This window comes from Camponotus floridanus, unplaced genomic scaffold (genome assembly GCF_003227725.1).
Source record: "Camponotus floridanus strain SB8 unplaced genomic scaffold, Cflo_v7.5 scaffold10, whole genome shotgun sequence".
NCBI classification, from domain to species: Eukaryota; Metazoa; Arthropoda; class Insecta; order Hymenoptera; family Formicidae; genus Camponotus; species Camponotus floridanus.
This window is the reverse complement of record NW_020229215.1, coordinates 3,060,001-3,077,366: the sequence shown is the minus strand read 5'-3', so window position 1 is coordinate 3,077,366 and position 17,366 is coordinate 3,060,001. Positions and strand designations below refer to the sequence as shown.

At 32.2% G+C, this 17,366-nt stretch overlaps 1 protein-coding gene across 1 annotated transcript in view; it reads left to right on the top strand.

Annotated features, from left to right (window-relative positions):
- The window catches only part of LOC105248604, an 84,307-nt gene that overhangs the window by 11,461 nt on the left and 55,480 nt on the right, over positions 1-17,366 (top strand). Inside the window, exons 2-3 of the mRNA XM_025409211.1 lie at positions 2,185-2,308; positions 15,590-15,739. Coding sequence (XP_025264996.1) covers positions 2,185-2,308; positions 15,590-15,739 — 274 coding nt within the window. The remainder of the gene's footprint in view (positions 1-2,184; positions 2,309-15,589; positions 15,740-17,366) is intronic.

Sequence of the window (17,366 nt, the reverse complement as noted above, 5' to 3'; positions counted from 1 at the left end):
TTTGAGATTAGATGGAAAAAATTTTAGACGACTTGGTGGTGGCGAATTTAGTATTATTAACCAGAAAATTTGGTAAATTTAACAGGAAGAAATTAATCAGATTCATCTGGTAATTCCTACAAGAATTTTGGTTCGTCCATCTTCCAACAGACATACTGGTTGAATCTACTAGAATTCTAATTAATGCAACTAGATTTTTTTCTCAGTGCACAGAAAAAAGGGCATTCTTGTTTCAAAAATATATTTATTTTTAACATGGAAATCTTGAAATGAGATTATATCACGTTAATTAAAGAAAAATATAATTGCTTGAATAATAGCTTACTTGAATGAAGCCATTTTATATAGTTCAATCGAGAAAAATATATTCTTACGATTTAAGATTTAATTTTCTTGAATGGAAAAGAAACAATGTTAGATAGAAAATAACATTTTTGAATCGAAGATTATAATTTTCTTAAAGTAGAATTAAATAATTATATATTCTTGAGATGACAATTATAATATTAAAATAAGACTATAATATTGTTGAAATTTAAAATTATTAAATTCTTCTAAGAATTATAAATTATATCTAATAAATTGTCTTATAAATTGTTGTGTATATATGAAACATTAAACGCGTTAATTTAAGTATATAAGTTTTGATTTGACACTTATTTTTTTTCTGTGTGCGTAACTGGATCGTTTCCTTGTTTTTCATATTCATGTGTGTATTTGTATGACTACATCGTAGCAGTTAAAATTACCGCTCGCTTCATTAAAAGATACACGTCCGTGTAACATCGTCAGATTCCGTTTAACGTAATTAAGCACGGACGGAGTCTCTGTAACTCGAGTTCTTGCACACAATTAGCCGATTGAAAGCGGAATCCTCGGAATTTACGACAACGTGCGGCTATCATTAACGACGATGTTTGGATGAACCGATGATCCTCGAAGAACGCGAAATTCGGACCCCGATATACTTGCCGTTCCAGTGAAAGTTTTCTCAAATTAAAAAGTCCCGGCGTCTCCTTTTTCTTTACGTTTGTTTGCGTTAAATTCGTCGCTTCCGTCTCGGCTTCCGCAGAATCCAGTCGCCGCATTTCCGGATAAACGTCGAAAACGCATTCCCGTGGAAGCTGAAACACGATTTTTCCTTTAATCTTTTTGTCAAGGGATCGTTGCAGCTGACGTTTATCGTATATCCTTATTTTAGGACTCTCCACTCATCCATTCGAGGTCTCGTGTAATCATCTGCACTGTTTGCGATATTTAAAATGCGAAAGTTTCAGAAACTAATGTCCCTTTTTTTTCAGGCGTATTTTCATGAGAGCGGTTTTGCTCATTTCACCGATTTATTCTCGTGTTGCAAATATTGGTACATGTCATACAATTTCATATACAGTTTAATCTCGACGATATTAGTTTTACTCGCGTATTCAAGGGCTTTTTTTTATAAAAAGACAAAATTAATCTCATTTCAAACTCGTACTCGCGTCTGTCAAAAGGATCAGCCGTAAAATTAAGTCGCTGTAAAAACGATGCGCTTCAGTTGCAGTTATCATCATTTGTCTACCTTTGTAGATAATCTTTTTGAGCCTATACCTTTCATAGCAATTGCAATATCTGCGATAAAAGGCTCTTTAATTCCCAACTTCGACTTTAAAGTGTCATCGGGCTTAAATTGTTGGCATATCCGTTTGCTTCCGTTATTAAGTCCCTGTCCAATACGTCTTTTTTCGTCTCTCTCGCTTATTTTTATAATTAATTAATGTTATATTTTTATTATACATTTTAATATAATACTTTATAATTAATATTTTATATTTAATATAATTAATATTTTCTAATTAATATTTGATATAATATTTTAGAAATTTAACAAACAATTCAATATGACAATTCAATATATCCGAATTATTCGTGATGACATGGAATTGTTCATTTGTCCTCGAAATTTATCAGAAATTGAAGATAATTTTATCGAAAATAGTTTTTTTTAATAACAGAGAGTTTAATATAAATATCGTTTAATTAAATAAAAAATACGTAAGCTAAAGTTTTCATAATTTATTACATTCAAAAAAGAATGATTTATTGGAGTTCGATTTGACATTCTCGATAAGAAAGAAAACTTATCGGTTCCCATCGCAAAGTGAGCGGATCTTCTCAATGACGCGTTAGCACTCACTGTTGCAGATGGTGGTCGGGGTCTGTCAGAAAAAGCGGCAATGCAAGTTTAACACCAACCCGCAGACCTTCCAGGGCGACCCTTGTCCCGGGCTGCAAAAGTACATCGAGGTCGCCTACAAATGCCGTCCCTGTAAGTATTCTCTCCCTCCCTCATCTGTATGTACACCTAGATTTATGTACGGATCCATACGGATGTATCCGCGAACGTGCGCGAGCAAATGCGAGATTGAACCTTCGAGGAGATTCTCCGAGACAACCGATTCCTTTTCACACGAACCAGGTCGATTCATGCCTGCATAAGAGCAGATGAAAATTTCTCGCGCGATGATTCGACGAGAGAAGCTGGCAGAAAATATCAAAATTTTCTGACAAAATTATGGTTTTGTTAATGTTACTAAAAATATGAATAATTTTTTAATATAATTATTTATAATTATATTATATAATTATTCATAATATAATTATTCTTTTTTTCCAAAAATAATTATAAATATAAGAATTAAAACTCGTAATTTTAATATTAATAAATAAAATTAATAAAAATTGCAATCAAAAATATCAAACTAATACCTGCTCAAATTTCATTATCTTTAAATAATATCTTATAATAATTTAATAATTTTTAGATATAAATTTAAATAAGAAACATAACTTGAAATAATAAACAAGTATAAATAAAATTTAATAAATTTGAAAAAAAATTCTTTCTAAAAAATTTTTGAAAAAATTACTTCATTAATGTAATTAAATAAAGATATTAAAGATATGAAATTTTTATATAAAAAACATTTTTTAATATCTCGAATAATTTTGGAGCTATAAATATATAAAAAAACCGCTCTGCATAAAAGGAGTAGTTTTACTTTTTAAAATCTTTTTTGAGCGGCAATTAAAAATTCATCTATTTATCCCTCTCCTCCCTACATGTGTGTAAAGTTTCATCAATCAGAATTTTTCAGTTTTTTTGTGAAAACATACACTAGAACATTTAACTTTGACAACTGGTTTGTATTTCTTCTGGAGTAGGATTAATTTTGGTAAAGCCTCTTGCTCTAAGCGAAGTTTGTAAATTCCGGTCTTGTCTAGAAAATACGAAGAATTATGAGATGGTGGTGCCAAGATAGGATTCCGTTGCAGTTACTGTGCTTTACCTGCTTATCGCAAATAACAAACACTGTTGGTTTGAGCCCGTATAACGGTGATACCCGAGATATAAACATACGCGGCCGCATAGAGCACAATGACAACAACCTGTTGCAGTAACGAGCTCTAGTAAGTAATTTTTGCTACGAACTCTACCGCGTTTTAGGATAGGTCCATAGCTAGTTTCTACAACCGCGTTTAAGCCACAGTCATCTCATTGTTTGTTGCGCGCACGATAAATCCAGGTGCTTTTTCGCGAAGCAAAAGCCGTTGGCAGCGTTAAATCACTCTCCTGAACAAAGGTGTATCATGGTTTGGCGTGTTGAAAAACGCCACCAGTAGAGCGCAAGAACTACAGTTTCGGTAACTTACAGTAACTGGTCCATTTTAACTCAATACGATACGAGAATATTGAATAATGGATGTCGGATTTGTTCGTTTTTCTCTTCGTTACCTCAAGAATTTTAGGCACGTTTGACTGTACAAGAGATAGTTTTTATTTGAAAAATGTATTGTGCACGTGTATGTAAATTTATTCTTTTTTATTGTTCAGAAAAAAATTTCGCGAAAAATAAGATGCAGTTCTTTTAATGCGATTTGGTTATTTATGAGGACGGAAGCCTTATGGCGCTTTAAATCGCAGATTTTGCTCGCTTCGTGTTTAAAAATATCGACTATGTTTTTTTTACGCTATTTGCATCATCGAATACACATCTGATAAAATTGAAGTACAGTATCGGTAAAAAGTATTGCATCATCCCCTTCCCAAAAATACAGGAAATGTGAATAAATGAAATTTTTTTTTTTTTCTCTATTTATATCTATTTTCCTCATAAAATTAAAGCATAAAAAATAGCAATTAAATTGCAATAATTTGATAATATTTATATCTATCATATATATTCATGTTAAAGTAACGATTTTCCTGTTTTTTGCAAGTGATGCAATAAAATTTTGGCTCAGTGTATATTAAATACACTGTTACCTATATTCTGTTTTTATGTAACAATATATCGTTAACAAGAGTCGCCAAATAAAAGTTTTCGATTTTTAAAAAATGTCATATTTGATGCTCGTGCGCTTTGAAACGAGCGTAAAAACGTTTCTTTTTTTTTTTGTTTTTTTTTCTCTCTTCTCTACAAGTTAAAAATAGTAAAATAGAAACTGTTACATTTCTGCAGCGTGACGGATCAATTTTCGAAATGATTCGTGCAGTACTTTTTACCACCGGTAGTTATCAGATTTTTATTGACTATGTGTAGTATCAAGCATCAGTAGTTTTCAATTGCTCTCTCTATTCGAATATTCACCTCCAATTGTATGTCTCTATTAATATATAAATCTATTATATAAATAATAATTAAATATGTAATGTATATAAATTCATATATAAATTTATATGATATCAATTAATATTAATATTAATGAATATGAACTAATTATATAATGTCTTGCAAGTACATAATGTTGAAAATTCTTTTATAAAAAAACATATTGATACTCGAAAGTATATAAAATGTATTCCGTATATTCTTTCCGTAATGCTGATTGGTTAAAGCTATAACTCTTGTGCGTTGTTTTACTCGTGTTATTTGCAGCTATCATAAATCATGCTAATTTTAATAATTTGAAAAAAATAACATTAAAGAAAGTTAAAAAAATAGTTAAAGACAGAAAGATGAAAGATATTATTCTCATGTTTGCTTCATGAGCTATTTTCTGCTTTTTTCGTCACTAAAATCGCGTATAGCTTCACATTTCAATAATAATAAATTAAATTTGCTTATAATTAACTTTCTTTTTGCTTCATTGACAAAGATTCTTCGTTTCTTTTTTAATATATTCCCAAGATTTTTTTAAATAAAAACGTACAAGTTTTTTTGTATAAAATGTATAAGTTTGAATATTTATAGTATTTATAGTATTAATTTTTAATTTATAGTATTTAATATTTAGAAATAAACTATATATTAAATAAGAATATTATATTTTATTTTTAATGATGAATCGTTGTGATAAGGACCATCACGTCGTGATGGCGGTGACATTGGCGTTGGCGTTGGCGGTGGTGATGTGTGATTAATATGTAATATTAACAATAGCAAGAGAGAGAGAAAGAAGAAGATAAATTATAATATTATATATTTAATATTAAATATGATAAATTACTTTATTTAATATATTATTTGTATATATAATTAATAACTTATAATTATTGTATAATTAATTATTAAGAATTATATTTTATCGAGTATTTTAAAAATGATACATTTTTTTATAGAAGAACAAAGATAGTTTACATACATTTGCATGACTTTATCAGAATATATTATCTTTCCTGTTCTCTTTTTACATATTTATGTAGATCATTTTAAAATTATCGTTTGTTTGTTTTAATAGTAGATTCATAAAATCATATTGCGAAGAGAGAGAGATAATTTTTTTTAAACAAAAATGTCAAGTAATATTGGAATAAAATTAATTATTTTTTTATATTTTAACAATTATGATGTTCAAATATCTAGAGATAAATAAATATAGAGATAAATAGTATTTTTTTGTGCAATGGTGCTAGGTTTTTTAAAATTAAGTGTGAAGAAAAAAAGAAAAAAAATTAATATATATATACTAGTTAAATATAATATATTATACTCATATATATTTTTTTCTCAGGTTATATTAAACAGCAAAAGAAGCTAAATCACATACTTTGTAATGTTCTAGTAATCAAAAATAAGAATTCAAGCTCTCCAAATTAACACAGGTGTGATTATTAACACTTGGCAAAAAATATTATTTTTGTTTTTGTAAAGAATAACAGATTACATCTATTTTATTAAGAAAACTAATATATATATTTTTATCAAATAATATATATGATTAAATGCAACAGTAAATTGTTATTACAGATGTATATTTTCAATTTTCATATTACGTTGCACTAATTTTTAGTGTATTTACAATATTTCGTTTTACTTACACATTTAACGAAGGGTAAATTAATGTGACACACTCCATGAGAATGCGCAGATTAACATCCAGTAAATAAAAAGAAAAATACAGCTTGTTCTAATACGCCCCACTCTTATCTTATCATAGACCAACTTAAAGGATAGTTTTTGCTTAACAAGCTTTGCAATCAGCCCGCGAGATCGTTCTTTCAGAAGAACAGGAACGAGTGCAGGAACGTGAAACACTTCAACGGATACGAGGAAAAGTTCGGCAAACGAGAGTACATATTATGGCGGGGGTTGAGAAGTTTTCCCGGCGTATTTGCGCCGTGTAATATAGAAGACAATGGCTTTGGGTACCGCCTCGAGAGCTTTCCTGTCTTAAGATCTTTGAGAATAATCTTTAATGTCTATAAAAAGATTTCGATTCAATACAAAGAGCATTCGAAAAGGAAGAACCATTTTACATTAGGATAATTTATTCAAAGAATGAATCTAATGAGAGGGATACATTTAAGGCCGAATGAATATTGTTAACTTAAAAATTTTTTAAAACGATTTAATATGACATTATTAAAATCGATCGCAGGTAAACAAGTAGTACAGGTCAGTATCATATCAGACCGCCATTAGTAGATAGATTTAAATAGTTTTTCAATATTTGTATTGAGTTCTGAAAGTATCGTCTCCTGAGCAAACATTGCATCATTTAATAATAACTTTATTTATTTATTATTATTTTTATAATATATAAAATAATATAATAATATAATAATAATATAATATATATATATATACAGGGTGCTCCTAAATTCGCGCCCACAGAGTACAAGTCGTGATATTTTAGGCTAAAAGAAATAACTTTTTCCTTTAGCAAAATTGCGTACGATAAGTAGTTTTTGAAGAAGAGCAGGTTGAAGTAAACCAATAGGCGTTCTGGAGTAAGCTCAGTTAATCAGCCCGTTAATTATTCACTTTTTAAAGAATATAATATGGAAAAAGATCACGGTTCAATATTCAAGTTGATTCTTATTATTTGAGTGTTAAGTATAATCTAACTAATTATATGTATAATTAAAATAAAATCATAACTAAGATAAAAATAAATTCATAGTAAACTAATTATAACAAAGCATTAATGTTTTAACATTACTTGTAAATACTAGTCAAGAATTTGATACAAGTGAGCGAAGCGCGCGCGCCGGCCCTGAGCGCCACTTACACCAGAACGCCTATTGGTTTACTTCAACCTACTCTCCTTCAAAAACTACTTATCGCATGCAATTTTGCTAAAGGAAAAAGTTATTTCTTTTAGCCTAAAGTATCACGCCTTGTACTCCGTGGGCGCGAATTTAGGGACACCCTGTATATATATATATATATATACCGGGTGTTTCAGACCACCCGTACACCCCATTTTAAAGCAAAGGAAGTGGTTATTTTGAAAAATGTTTCAGACAAAAGTTGTTGAAGATAAAGTAATGCATTACATGGGTAAATTTGATTGACCTTGGGTGGCGTCGTGAAGGTCATGTCAAGGTCGACTTGAATTTTTTAAATGGGAACCCCTATTTTTCATTGCATATTCTTGTAGCTTATCTCGAGAGCTTTCCAAAACACTATAATTAAGTACCTTTTTATTAAGTACTTTTTGAGTTATAAGGCTTGAAATAATTTCTTAATTTTACATAAACCATAAAATATCTAGTAAACCATTCATTTTTCGATTATCTTACCTTCATACTTTTATGTACAAAATAATGAGAGGAATCAATTGGTGTAAAGAAAACACATAGTTGTTTCTAAGAAAAAATATGGAATTGTTAATTGCAAATTACATATTTTTTCTTAGAAACAACTATGTGTTTTCTTTACACCAATTGATTCCTCTCATTATTTTGTACATAAAAGTATGAAGGTAAGATAATCGAAAAATGAATGGTTTACTAGATATTTTATGGTTTATGTAAAATTAAGAAATTATTTCAAGCCTTATAACTCAAAAAGTACTTAATAAAAAGGTACTTAATTATAGTGTTTTGGAAAGCTCTCGAGATAAGCTACAAGAATATGCAATGAAAAATAGGGGTTCCCATTTAAAAAATTCAAGTCGACCTTGACATGACCTTCACGACGCCACCCAAGGTCAATCAAATTTACCCATGTAATGCATTACTTTATCTTCAACAACTTTTGTCTGAAACATTTTTCAAAATAACCACTTCCTTTGCTTTAAAATGGGGTGTACGGGTGGTCTGAAACACCCGGTATATATATATATATATAATATATATAATAACAATATAATAATAATGTATAGTAATAATATATAATAATAATAATAATAATAATATAATAATATAATATAATAATAACGCAAATATTTGATTAATTTCTCTATTTATATAAAAGCAAATGAAATCTTGCATCGCGCATTTGTGAATCTCTGTTTCTCTCGGAAAGAAATTATCTGAAACACGATACGAGTTAATTTGTTCCTCGTTTTTTGCGTTAATAGTTATGCAGGCTTAACTATGCGCGTATTTTCCGGTTGTAAAATAATGAGTGTCGGAAACTATAAATGGAAAAACCCAAATGTTGTCCGCTGAAGCACTCATTTCGCAAAACTTTTATCTCAGTATCTCTCTCTCTCTCTTTTTGTTTTTTTTTAAATTTTTTTGTGAAAATATGGTGTCACATGCAGTGGCGAAATAAAGACCATACGCAGCTGTTTAGAAAGCATGCGCTTGCACTTTGCAGTTCGCTAACAGACGCGAAGGAAATATGACGATAATGGCGATATTTTAAACGAGATTGTCACGGTTTATTTTTGCCTCAGTTTTGTTTCATTATTCGAAGCAAACACCCACATATGCGTTCTCATTCCAATTGCATCGTGATACTTTTATCTCGTTTAAATTTGTCGCGAAATGCAGAATTTACATTTCTATACTTTTATTTTAATTATTATGGCACTTTTAGGTAAGCCGGAAATGTTTACATTATTCTCTGACACTGAGAGTAATGTATATATAGTATATACAAATTTAAATATAAATTAATTAATATGCAGTTATATATTCCCGGTCGAAATTTCCCGTTTAGAGTGCGTTTAGAGTGCATTTAGTAAAATTGACGACGTGTTCGGTGACTTTGTAATGGCATAGTTTCATCGAAGTGGAGGAAGGAATGCGTGTGCATTACATCTTGTGTATATTTTATTCACGCAAATCTATGAAAAAAAAAGAAAAAATATATATATTCGCGTATTTACCTGAAAACGAACCCTCCCTCTCCTCTCCGCGCTGGGATGACACCCTTGTACGTGGCTCAACGCGGTTGTCCTGTGTAATACATCAGCTAGACGATTACATATTACACGTGTCGCGTTACGTGCCAAAGCCAGCCGACACCTCACGCGCCGCCCGCAAATCTATCCGACGACAACACGTGCCACTTATTGCGCCGCTTGTACACGCACAATAAGCCGCGTGTACGTACGTGCTTAATCTGTCTAATTAGTTTTTGCCTCGTTCATTCGACCGATGATCGATGTAATGACGAGTAAACGAGATCGCCTCGTGTTTCGTCGCATCGCGATGGGATCCGCGACGCGTATAAATGGACAGCCGGATTGCAATCGGATAGTATTCATACGTACCTCAATACGAATCTGATAGACGAATATCAACACATTTTTCGGTATCTAGTTTCTCGATTTCTCTTTTCGTGCGTTGAAATTTTGAAAAAATATATTATTGCAAAGATATAAATTAGTCCAATTAATTCCGTCAATAAGTCAAGTGAATTATGTCTATTTAAAATATATATTAAAAAATTGTTAAATAATATGTATAGGGATCTGGATTTTTAGGAATTTTATTAGAATTTGAGGAATTTTTATAAAAATTTCAAGATTGAAGAATTCTTTTCTCTCTTTGACAATTTTTTGTGTTGAAACTTTGGAAAAAAAATATTTTTGCAAACATATAAATTAGCGAATCTTATATCTTGCGTTGAACAATAAGATCGTTTATTATTAATGAGTTAATGCAGAGTGTCTGTTCTCGGAAAAAACATGAGAAATTTCTGGAATTTCTAGGAATTTTATTGGGACTCGGAAATTTTTTTAAATTCTTTTTTTTAGTAATTTTGCTCTCATATGAACAATCGATAATCCATCAATAAATCAAGTCAATTATGTCTATTTAAAATATATATTAAAAAATTGTTAAATAATATGTATAGGGATCTGGAATTTTTAGGAATTTTATTAGAATTTGAGGAATTTTTATAAAAATTTCAAGATTGAAGAATTCTTTTCTCTCTTTGACAATTTTTTGTGTTGAAACTTTGAAAAAAAAAATATTATTGCAAAGATATAAATTAGCGAATCTTATATCTTACGTTGAACAGTAAGATTGTTTATTATTAATGAGTTAATGCAGAATGTCTGTTCTCGGGAAAAACATGAGAAATCTGGAATTTCTAGGAATTTTATTGGGACTCGGAGAATTTTTTTAAAAATTCTTTCTTTAGTAATTTTTCTCTCATATGAGCAATGGACAATCTATCAATAAGTCAAGTGAATATGTCTATGTAAAATATATATTAAAATATTGTTTTTTATATATTAAAATTTGTTAAATAATATGTATTGAGGGATCTGGAATTTTCAGGGATTTTATTGGAATTTTTAAAAAAAATTTCAAGAATTTTTTTCTCTATTTGACAATTTTTCTCATACTGTGAGCAGTTGATAATTGAAATATCCAACAAGTCAAGTGCTGAATTGTATATTTAAAATATATATAATATATATTAATAAATTTTTTAATATTAATATTATATATACTAAATAATATATATTAAAACATATATATATATATATATATATATATATATATATTTGTCATATATTCATTATCTCAACAAAATGTTGAATATCCAATAAAAATTCTTTATTTTATTGATGAAAAAATGAAAAAATACTTTACAAGTAAACAAAGGTCTATTTTGTAAACGCTATTCAATTTTCTTAATACATTTACAAATATAACACTTAAAACATAAATGATTTGCATGAATGAAGAGCGTTAAATTGCATCTGAAAAAATCTTTAAAATATTTCGAAATTTTATAGTAATTTTATAATAAAAACCTAGGAAGATCCGAAAGTTTTCAAGGAATCTTTTTACAAAATTCGAGTGGACACCCTGTTAATATGAGTTTCAATAATTCTTAACGCGCAACACAATCGTGCAAATCATTATTTATACGCTTTCCCGTCTCAAAATCCTTCAAGACCATTCATTATCGACTCTTTAAGTTTGTGGCTTATCTTTGACACATATCCTTCATCCGCGTTATTCACGCCCATGCTCTATCGACAGAGCATTCAGGAAGGGAGTCGGACAAACCTTGAAAAGAATTCCATTCGTCGGCTTTACACCCATCTCGGAGAAGAGAAGGGCACGTATTCGCTCTTACGCTGTTCCCCTCTTTTCCTTCTTTTTCCTTCCACAACGTGCATAGGCGGTTGAAGGGGTGGGAAGGGGGGGGACATACATACGTGGAAACTGTAGATTTCATCGAACGGGGGGGGGAGGGGGAGGGGTGGTAGAACGGAGCAAAAAGTAGGTCGATCGAAGCCCCGGCCTTTTGCTGAAAAAGCTCCATTGTCGCTTCGAGTGGACCGCCGTCGAGGGAATTACCTTCTTCCCCTCTTCACACTTCCCCTCCCCTTGTCCGCAACGTCATCCCTTCGCGTTACGGTGATGCTTTCTTTTTTTTTTGCCAATTAAAGCCTCAAACGTCTTCCTCCTTCTCTCTCTCTCTCTCTCTCTCTCTCTCTCTCCCCCCCTTCTCTCCCCTCTTTTTCTATCTCTCGCTGTCTTTCTCTTTCCTCCCTTTCTTTTGCTCTCGTATCCCACGGGGAGTTCACGGCAATAAGGAAGTTCCGCGAGTTCTCTTACCCATACTATGAATCCGTTCTTCCGAGCGAAATTTCACGGGCCATTGACGCTCCGGTCTTTGATATGCCGGTTGGAGAACAAGCCGGGTCCCTCCTAAGTGGATACAAGTCTCGAGAGAGAGAAAGAGCTCCGGACAGGTATCGCATGGCGATTTTTGCTTTGCACGTAACGTGACCGTAATAGCGCGATTCTACGTATAGGGAAATCTCGGGGACGAGTGTACGAGTCGGGGTAATTTTATGCTGATAACGCGGAAGATTGTATGCGTTAAAGGGGATAGACCTTTCTCCACTTCGTAAAATCGCCTCTTATTTTAATACCGCGATATCTCGCGATATTATCCTTCGTTATAACCGGTCATTTCTCTCTCTTTTGTACCTGGGGATGGTTAATTTCAATTTCGCTCGAATTTTGCGTTTGAACAATCCGTAGCCGGAAGAATTAGATGTACGGATTTTACGCCGACGATTGCGACGTTTTAATTGCCGGATAAAAAGAACGTTGTACTCCGGAAGGATTCTCGTTGTAATAAAATAACGCTAGTGTATTCACAAGACGTATTTTATCATTTCCATTTATTAAGAGAAAAAACAATTTTCATTTTTACTTTATACCCCTGGTTATAAGATCGTGGCCGGATTATATCGGTACATCTGCTCTCGTTAGTTAAAACTCCCCGTTAGTTGTATACACGCGAAAAGTAAAAATATATAAATCCAGGAGAGAAAACGCACCACATTTTTTTGCTAGGGGAGCAAAAATATAGGAATAGGAAAAAAAGAGCGAGAGACCGAAAAATGGGTCGGCCGATGGTAACGCGGATTTATGGTAGCGACTCTGGAACTGACGGACACGCGGCTGGATCTGTCTCCGACGTCGTTACACGTCATCTTGATACACGCCAGCTTAACATTTGCGGATGATGCTTGCGCGCAATTGTAATTTTGCCTTGAATCCGGGAGTGGCCGTTGGCCTCCCCGGAGGAGGAAAGTTCGAGGAGGCGAACCATCGTAAATCGCCAACTCAATAAAGCAGGGCATAACACTTTATCTCAAGCATAAGTGCACCCGCCGACTTCCGTGCGTGGGTGAGAAACATGGTCGCGGTATGAAAAGATGTTGCCGGGTCCGCGGGTTATGGTCAAAGTTGTTCTTCCGCAACAAAATCCACCATATATCAACGTGTTACCAGTTCGCGGGGGTGAATTTGCATCACCCCCTTCGGGGGGAGGGGGAGGGAGAGGGTTTACGTCGCGCATCTAGAATTTTTATTGCCGCATATCGTTCCGTAACGGGTCCGTGAGTTAATAAAACGTTTAATTGCGAGTTTACGAGGATGGGATAAGGAGATAAAAGGGAATTCTCTTTTGTTTTCGAGAAGAGGAGAGGAAAGAATTCTTATTATCCGCGTCTTTTCGACTGAAGAAGAGAGGCGATGACGGACGTTACGATTCTTATTGGCTGAAGCCATATGTGAGATTTGCGGAAATTGTTTATTAAATTTATGCAAATTTAGTTTGATGATACAGGGTGTTTTCTCCTCTTGAAAAGTATGAAAAATCTGGAATTCTTAGACATTTCTCTCTCTTTTGTACCTGGAGAAAACGTGGAATTCTCATGAAATTTTATTGGGACTCGGGGAATTTTTCAAAATATTCTCCTTTTGATATTTTACTCTTACAGTGGCAATCGTTGATAAACCGAGTTATGTATTATGTGTTTAACATAAATATATATCTATCTCTATTTATATATTATATAAAAAATAAATAAATAAAAAAATATATAAAGTATATAAATTAATAAATATATAAAAAAATAAATATAAATGTAAGCATATACAAGAAAATAAATTAAATATATTACAAATATATCTGTCTTTTTATTCAATATCTTAATAAAGTATTGAATGTACAATACTTATTTTTATTGTAAATTTTAATGATAAGAAATGAAAATGTTATACAGATAATATTTACTTTACGAAAGCTATAATTTTTTTCACATTTAGCATTTGAAGCTTAAGTGTTTTTTCTTCGTACAAGTGAAGAGCATTAGAAAACACATACAATAAAAAAATTTATCTTAAAAGACATCAAGTAATCTCTTAAAATATTCTCTTTACTTAGAAGAATTTTAAAGAAAAATAGAGGTCAGGAATCTTTTGTATACATTCAAATAATAGAATTTCTTTCGAGAGTTTCAAGCAATAAATATCGCGCCTTTGGCAATCGGGAATTTTATTTTTTCGCGCTAATCGGTGCTCAAGCTTCTACATTGTCGGAACATACACAGTAAAAAATTTTGTGTTAAATTTTTTAACATATTTCACATGTCCTAATTTATCCACTCTAATTTTAACGTTAATTTACCAGAAGGCAAGTATGTAAATAAATAACACAAGTAATATGTTTAAAAAAATAACACAAAAGTGTAACACTTAAACTTTATCTAGAAATAAAGTTTATGTTAAATTAACATATTTATAATGTTAAATTTAATTAAAAGAAAATGTTATTCTTACATTTTTATGATAAATAACAGAAGAGATATGTCGATTTAACATATGGAAACTGTTATAGAGAGAAAAATAACACAACTTATCTGTTCATTTTAACATATAACATATTTCATCAAAAATTCATGCATTTATATTAATTGTATTGTTTTAGCTCCTAGAAACGGTGAATATTAACTCAACGCAGAAATGTCAAAATAACGCAACGATAATATGTTACATTAACATAGGAGTATGTTAAAAATTTAACACAAAAGTTTTTACACGAGAAACTTTTAACAGAAATACAAAATATTTTTTACCGTGCATGAATGATAGCGAATATTGAGGAATTTGCCAAAGTTCCATCACTCTCCGATTTACGATAGCGAGTTCACCCTTGGATATTGACGCGGTATGCCATTTACATCGGCAATCCGTAAGGTCGCAAACTGCATCCGCCGCAAGAAACTTTGCAGGGCGACGTGATTCCCGCATAGGGAAGATCGCAAAAACGCACTATCGGCAGCTGCAAGCCATTCCGGTTCATTGAAATTCGCGAATGCATTACGTGACTCGTAACGAGACAAGTAGACGGTCTGTTTCACGTCGTGGAAACATCCGTCCGTAAAAAGTGTCTTCCACGATTGAGTTTTCGAGTCGCTGAATTTACGATTCGTCGCACTGTCAACTCCGAGAAAGATTGCTTCTCTCTCCCCATTCTTTTTTTGCTCCTTCTCTCTGTCCCGAATCACAACAACGAGATAAGCAATACTCGTTAATAAGACAGGGTTCATAATTACATTGTCGGGCGCTTTATTAAAAGCCAGTTTCGTGTGATTTCAGATGAGTTTAGGAGCAAGGTGGCTTGCGAGAACGACATTATCAATCTCGTTTGCTTCCCCAGCCAGAGGGTCGCGATCTTCAGCGCGTCTTTTGGTAGAACAGAATACGAATCCATGCAATGTCCGCAGCCACGGGGCGTACAAGAGGAAAGTAAGTACTATTTTAAATTATATCATAATTATTTCAATTATAATTCACTTTTTATGTTTTATTTTCATCACCAATGTTTGTGACTTATCACCTGCTTGATATGTTCGATATATTTCTTGTTAGAGAAATTTTAAAGAATCGAGGAAAATAATTTTTTTTCTCGTCATATGAGCGATGAGATTTGAAAATATTATTTTTACGAATTTAAATTGTATTTATTCTATTTATTTTTTTACAACTTACATCTCTTATTGTTAGATTTATTTTTATTTATGACATATTTTTAAATCATATTATATATTAAGTAATTTTTATTTTTATGATTTAAACCATATTATATATTTAAAATTCTTTAAATAAATTTATTATTCTATAGGAAAATTATTTTATAAGTAGATAAATTTTATAATCACTTTATCAATTATTTTATATTTTTTATAATCACTTTATCAATTATTTTATTTTTTTTTTAACTATTATTATTATTATTTTAATTAATAATATTATTTATTATTAGAATAATCGAATATAAACACGATCGTTAAATGCGCCGTGAACTCATTCACGTGCTCTTTCAATTTCGATGTCGTCTCACTTTTATAACATGTCGTTCCGGATACGTCGTTCATCCTTGCAGAAAATAATAATGCGCAGACACTTCGAAGTTACAGTCGTTAAGTATTTGTTCAGGCGTAAATACTGCATGTCATTAAAGTAATAACATTCATCGTACAGCGTCTCAGCATCGTATATAAATCTCAGAGGGATGGGAGACTCAATCTGGACGACAAATTACAACAGCATTTTTCGATACTTTCCAAACTCTGAATATCGATCAAGAGATATCGATCGAACTTGGGCCGTCCATTTCCTTCCACTTGACGATGAGTTTTTCGGCGGAAGTGCCTCTCCGACTCGATGTTTGTCCTAGTTTATTGTCATACTTGGCGACGAGATTGCGACTCCCTTCCATCCGCGGTCGCCCAAGTTTCGGATGAGGTTCCCGCGACTCGAGGGCAGAAAATTAAAGTGGATTTTTCTGCGGATTAAAAAAGAAAGGCGAGCGTTTCGAGAATAGAGTGCAGTGCAAATTAAACGACCGCATTCGCGTGCAAACATGATGCCCAATGTTGTCGTAGCTTGTTAATCGCGAGGGGCGGTTCACGTGACAATCATCATCGAAACGAGACGACGAGTTTTGTTACTTTAGATTCAAGAAGAACGAGGAACTTGCCGCTCGTTGTTCGGGAAGAAAAAGAGGGAAACGATGGTTTTATTTACCTTTTTAAAGTAAATTCTTTTAACTCACGAATAAATGCTCCGAGTCGACCGCTCGTGTTCCCACAACGGCTTTTTATCCCCGTCCAATCAATCGATTCTTCCGAAAGCGCACAGTTGCTCGGCTCTCGTTGAACGAGAGGACATAAACGAGAATGGGTCACCGCGAAGACCATTGTCGTGTTCTTAGTGAAGTGCTACTCTGACGATATTGTCTAACTGTGAAACATTTAAACGTTAGTTCATCAGTTTACATTTAGAATACTCTTGTTCATTTCACCTGATTCTCATGTTCTCTTACCTCCAATATCTCTCGAATCTTGACGATAATAGACGAATTTATTATTGT